This window comes from Lepidothrix coronata, unplaced genomic scaffold (assembly GCF_001604755.1).
Source record: "Lepidothrix coronata isolate B3197 unplaced genomic scaffold, Lepidothrix_coronata-1.0 Scaffold212, whole genome shotgun sequence".
Lineage (NCBI taxonomy): Eukaryota > Metazoa > Chordata > Aves > Passeriformes > Pipridae > Lepidothrix > Lepidothrix coronata.
In genome coordinates this window covers 1481626-1487582 of record NW_016690392.1, presented here as the reverse complement: position 1 = coordinate 1487582, position 5957 = coordinate 1481626, and the positions used below count along the sequence as shown (strand labels likewise).

Below are 5957 nucleotides of genomic sequence, written 5' to 3'. Positions count from 1 at the left end.
TGCGCACCGCACCCTCTCCCGCCCCCTCCCACTCTGCCGCACCCCCCCGGCCGCTCGGCGGGCGATGCGGAAGGAGCCCCGAGATTGCTGAACTGGGCCGAGGCCCGGCGGGGCTGCTGGCGACCCCCGCGGCGTCGCTGCCAGCCGGGCCCGCGGGGCAGGGCTGGGAAGGACGGGGACCCTCCGCCGGCCGCTGAGGTAAGGGGCGGGGTAGGGCAGGCCGTGAGTGACGGGCGGCTCAGCCAACGGGGAGGGCGCGCTGCCGGGGCCCCGCCCCTGCGGGGGCTCTCGCCAGCGATGATTGGCTGGCGGGCCGTGCGCCGTGTCGGGCCTCGTGCGCGGGCCCCGCCCCCCGGGTACGGCGGCCGCGGGGGGGCGGCCCGGGACTGGCTCGGGCACCGGGGGGGGGGCGGCCCGGTAGTGGTGGGGGCCGTTCGGTGGCCTGGGGGTCCGGTTCCACCTTGCGGCGCCCCCGCCTGCCGCTGCCCGGCGTGTCACCGTCCCGGCGGCCGCGCGCTGCTGGCGGTGGCTGGGATCGCTCCCGTAAGAGCACACGGTCGGGCGGCGGCAGCCCCCGGGCGGGCTGTGCCTTGCGAGCCCCGCTGGCGAGCGCTCGCCCGCGGGTTTTCAGCGGTTTATCCCCTCCGCCCGCCAGGACCGAGGGGCGTCGAGGGCTGCGGTTACCATCAAAGCCGTGACCCTTGGGCAGCGCTGCCCGCCCGCTGCCGCCGCCGTTGGGCAACGTTGGGCCGGCGGAGGGGGCGGGGGCACCGGGCCCTTTAACGGGCGGGGCGGGGCGGGGGCGGGCAGGGGCGGTGCCGCCGCCGCGGCGCTCCGGGACTGGCGGAGCGCGGCCGGGCCGGCCCGCAGCTCCAGCACAACGAGAGCCGCCTTCGCCCCGGCCCGGCCCGCTGCCGGACTGCCAAGGCGCTGCCCGCACCCGGTGAGATCTGGGGGCTGCTCGGTGCTAGCCGGGGGGGTGGCCCGGGGCCTGGGGATGGTGTCCCGGGAGGGGGGGGTCTAACGGTGGGTTCTTCGATGCGGTGGCCCCCGGAGCCTCGGCGTAGAGCTGCGGGGGTGAGCTCGGTCTGAGGATAAGCTGTCGGTGGTAATGGCGCGGGCGCATCTAAGAGCTGTGGCATTAACCGTTTCGGTGCCTCTCTCCTCCTGTGTGCGAAGGTCAGATGTTGCCATCGGTCTCGAGGAAGAGGAGCATAGCCGGGACCTGCTAAGCGCTGATCTGCTTGTGCCCCGGACCATGGACTCATTGAGGGTGCCCCAGGTGTGAAAATGTCCAGCAGTAACCGGGAGTTGGTGATTGACTTTGTTTCCTACAAGCTCTCGCAGAAGGGGTACAGCTGGAGCCAGCTGGAGGAGGAGGATGATGAGAACAGGACTGACTTTGCGGCGGCGGGGGAGGACGAGATGGACGGCGTCCTCAACGGGAGCCCCTCCTGGCATGCGCCCGCCGCCGGCCACGTAGTGAACGGGGCCACCGTGCACCGGAGCAGCCTGGAAGTGCACGAGATCCGGCGGGCGGCCGACGTGAGGCAGGCGCTGAGGGAGGCGGGGGATGAGTTCGAGCTGAGGTACCGGCGGGCGTTCAGCGACCTCACCTCCCAGCTCCACATCACCCCTGGCACGGCCTACCAGAGCTTCGAGCAGGTGGTGAACGAACTGTTCCGCGACGGGGTGAACTGGGGCCGCATCGTGGCTTTCTTCTCCTTCGGGGGGGCCCTGTGCGTGGAGAGCGTTGACAAGGAGATGCGGGTACTGGTGAAGCGCATTGTGTCGTGGATGACCACGTACTTGACCGACCACCTAGATCCCTGGATCCAGGAGAATGGCGGATGGGTAAGAGCTCCTCTCTGCAGCGCTGGGGGGGTGGCTGCCCGTGGCCTCCTTCGTTTCAGGCTGGCAGTGGGGCCGGTCAGACCGGAGCAATGTTTGTGCTGCTGCTTGTCCTGGCCCTTGCAGGGAGATAAAGGGGCGTGTGTGGCCTTTCCCTCTCTGTTCTTAACACTCTGTCCCAAGAGGGTCAGTCCACCACAATGACACAAGCAGTTTGTTCTCAGTCGTGTCCTTCTCCCTGTTTCTTCTCCATTTCCCTGGATGTTATGTAAAAGACCTGTTTTCCTTTGGAAATCTAATGTTATCCGAGCTTGTTCTTCAAGCAGAGCCCTTGCTCTGGGGAATATTCCTGGTGTCATTAACAGCAGGGAGTGGAGCTTCCTCCTCTCCAAGGCAGTGCTGTGGTGGGCTGGCTGGTGGTTTCCCGAGGTAACAGCTACTTCTTCATTCTGGAGACAGCACTGTGCCTTGCTCATGGTGAAGTGAATCCCACAGCAGATCCCAGTGGGCGGGTGGGCTTCTGGGACTGTCTGAGCTGGTGTGGTGGGAGCCAGAGCTGAGGTGGGGGCAACCCCTGTGCTGAGGAGCTGCTAAACCTGCAGCTGCTTCTCCCTTGGCAGGGAGCAGTGCTCCCAGCTGCCCCAGCAGCAAACCCCGGGAGCTCTCAGTAGTGAGGTATTAACATGAATAAGCATTTCTTCAGGAAGCATTCTTGAAATGCCGGGTCCGGCTGTGCGGTGCAGCCTGGGACTGCCGGCGGGAGGTATATGACCTACAGATGTCTGAGTTTTCATTTGGCTTCTGCATCCCAGTGATTCCCTGCTGGTGTAACCTTTACCAGTTCCCACTGGAAAGAGTTCATGCTGTGAGGCATTGGCATCTAAATGGTGGGGAATCGCCTCCTTGCTGGGAGCTGAGACCTCTTGGCCCCCTTCAGCTCACGGTCCATCAGCAGAACCCCATATTTTAGGAAGGAGACAGGAGCCTTGGAGCTCAGCATTGTGCTCTGCACCCTCCTGACAGAGGAAAGGCTCTCCCCAGTTCCCTGTGCCTAGCCAGCAATGCTGGGGACCCTGGAGAAGAGGGGGAGCCGGTGCACCCAGGGAGAGGGAGCCAGTTCGTGAAGGGTGCAGGAATTCCAAGAATGTGGCCGCCCTGGGGCACTGCCTGGGTGGGGCTGCTCAGGCAAGGAAAGGAGCTTGGTTTCGATTAATAACCCAGGATCTGCTGACCATTTCATCTGGCTGTATCTGGCCCATTAGCTCTCTCATCCTGCAGATAACCCTGGCCAAATTCAGAGGTCCTTCCCCCTCCCTCTGGCCTTGGCTTTTAAAGCCACAGATTAGTCTTGGAATTGAGTGATCAAATTGAGGTTTCCAAGCTAGTGTGGCTGTTGCTGTTAGTGACGGATTGGGCTGTATCCTGGAGACCTAGGCGATAATGCAATCTGATTTTTTGTAAATGAACTCTCTGGGGGATTTAGATTAAATCACTGGTGGAAAATCACTGGTCCCTGCTTGCAGGGAATGAAATACCTCCTCCCTCTGTTCCCCACCCCCAACCATGACGATTCAGACTCTTCAATTTTTTTGTGTCTGTCTCTAAATTAATTGTTTGGAGCAAATATTTGTTCAACAGATTGCGGAAGGGTCAGGACTCCCTCTCTATCTGACCCGCCCACCAGCTCTCGCTTTGAAAATCGCCGTTTCCCACTCAGGGGACAGCCTTGCTCTCTTGTTCTAACCTTGAACCAAGCTTCTAACTTCCCTCCCCTGGCTGTGCTGCTCTGCTGAGAGCTGAAGAGGAGCTGGGCAGGGTGATGAAGGCCAAAGTGGGGGGGATCCACCTCACCAGCCACCTAAAAAACAGGGCCGGGCCTGCGGCTGCTGCCAGCCTGTTGCAAACCCCCACCAGTGCCTGTTTGAGGTCTCAGCCATAGCTTTCCCCCACGCTGAGGTTTTACCATGTCCCTTCTCGGGGGCATCCATCCCAGTCCATGCCAAGGGACAGAGGCCATAAGAGCTCCCAGGTGCCTCATGTGTGGGGTGTGCGTGGGGATGCTTCCCTTCGCTCTCGCGCGATTCCAGCTGCAGGGAGAAAGCCACTGGCCCGCTGCCAGCTCTCCCTTGCAAGAGCAGTGCCACCCTCCTGCTCTGGCTGTGCTGGAGCCATCCCTCTCCTGCCGCCCTGTTTGCACAGGGAATTCCGTTTGGTGCATCGGAGCTGTTAGAGCCTGTCCCATGCAAACAAAGCGCTCCCGAGAGGTGCAGCAGGCAGGTCCCGGTGAGAGGGATGCAAGTTCTGGCAGGCCTGCTTGGCAGGGCCCAGGTGGTTTGTGCTTTGGAGAGCTGCAGCACTGCTCTTCCTGAAAAGCCCCTCTGAAAGAGGGAAGGAGCGTGGCTCCGTCACAAGTGCCGCACAGCACGGTTGTGTAGGAAGCTCTGTTTCATTCACCACCAGTGGAACAAAGGCAGCATAGGGTGGCTGCGGGGTGCAGGTGCCTTTGGAGGCTGCTGCGTGCTGGGCTGTAGCAGTTCTCTTGAGAAATCATTTTTTGATGCAAGGGGGAAATGGTAAATCTCACTCCATAGCGTTAACATGGGAGTGTTTTGTCACTGCCTTGGTTTGCCCTCCTCTCTGCAATCTGGCACTGGGAAAACAAACAAATGAGAGCAACCCAAGGGGAATGTTTAATAACCAGTCAGAAGAGAGCTGCTGCCTTGGCAAGCCATCAGATCCATAGAAGAAGCTTTCCTGGGGCAGTTGCTTTGGCCAGGACCAGATCCCACTAGCCATGAAGTTCAAATGGTGATCCCAGTGGGTATCAGGAGTCATGGAGGGAGAAATCTGGTGAGTGGAAAGGCAGGAGGGGGAAGCGCAGAGCAAGCAGGAAAGAGCCTGGCAGGCAGAGATGTACTGACCGTGCTTAATCTGTTTGAGAAAGGAAAGTGAGCAGTAGTTCCTGCCTGGCTGTGACCCTCCAGTGCATGACAGCTCTTCCTTCAAGGCTAAACCCACATTCAGAGTGGGATTTAAGGAGGGTGTTCTGGAGGGGCTTGGAGGTATATCTGTGGATGGCAAGTCAAAGGTTTCCTGTTTGTGGGGCCAATGGTGGGAACCAGTATGAGGGGGCTGTGAAAGCAAACAGCCTCTTTGTCACCAGTCACATCTGAATCCCAACAAACTGGGCTAGGCAGAGGGAGGATGGACTACTTCCTGCGATTGCGTGGTGCTTCCCGGGCTCTCAGCTGGCCCTGGCCACACAGGACTTTGTGTGCTGGGACATGTGTTGTGTTGCTCTGCAGTGGCCTGGAAGCTTGTGGTTCTCTTTGGGGAAAACCCTTTGAAGATTTCAATATAGCAAACTCATTTTCTATCTTTTTAGTTTTTTCTGAATGGTAGGAAATGACTCAGCCTGTGTCATATGACAGAGTGCAGCTGGGATTTCGTCCTGCGCTCTGGCTCCAGGCTCCTCAATGGTTTCAGGTTGAGAGCCTACACTTTGATTCTCAGCTCTTGGGAAACACTTCTTGGCCTTGTGCCATCACCCAGGTATTCTGCACAAGCTGTCCCTGCCACCACCACGTTACCTGGGAGTGTAATTTTCCAAAGCTCTGCCCTTCTGAGCATTGAACATGTTGGTTTTCGGGGATGTCCCAGCACTTCTAATCCTGTTTGAGATCCCAGCACTTCTAATCCTGTTTGAGATTGGTTTCACGTGCTGGCCACCACACCACCACCCAGCAGAGCTGACTGTGGAGGTGACTGAGCATAGCCAAGGCCACATTTTGCAGTCTTGGAGATGAATTCTATGGAGACAGACTGTGAGAGTTGGGGTTGTTCAGCTTGGAGAAGAGAAGGCTCCGAGGAGACCTTAGAGCCCCTTCCAATGCCCAAAGGGGTTCCAAGAGAGCTGGAGGGGGATTTTGGACAAGAAGATGGAGTAACAGGACAAGGGGCAATGGTTTCACACTGGCAGAGGGCAGAGTCAGATCGTATGTTAGGAAAGAATTTTTCACTATGGGGGTCCTGAGGCCCTGGCAAAGGTTGCCCAAAGAAGCTGTGGCTGTCCTATCCCTGGAAGTGTTCACAGCCAGGTTGGGCGG

General features: G+C 59.5%; 1 protein-coding gene across 5 annotated transcripts in view; it reads left to right on the top strand.

Moving 5' to 3' along the window:
* The first annotated feature begins 83 nt into the window (after positions 1-83).
* The window catches only part of BCL2L1 (BCL2 like 1), a 21375-nt gene continuing 15501 nt past the window's right edge, over positions 84-5957 (top strand). Inside the window, exons 1-2 of one of the 5 annotated variants that reach the window (XM_017833226.1) lie at positions 84-198; positions 1180-1854. In XM_017833226.1, coding sequence (XP_017688715.1) covers positions 1291-1854 — 564 coding nt within the window. In that variant the 5' untranslated portion in view covers positions 84-198; positions 1180-1290. Of the gene's footprint in view, positions 199-328; positions 357-834; positions 944-1052; positions 1855-5957 lie in introns of those variants that run through there. The other 4 variants (XM_017833228.1, XM_017833229.1, XM_017833225.1 and 1 more) reach the window with 4 other exon arrangements.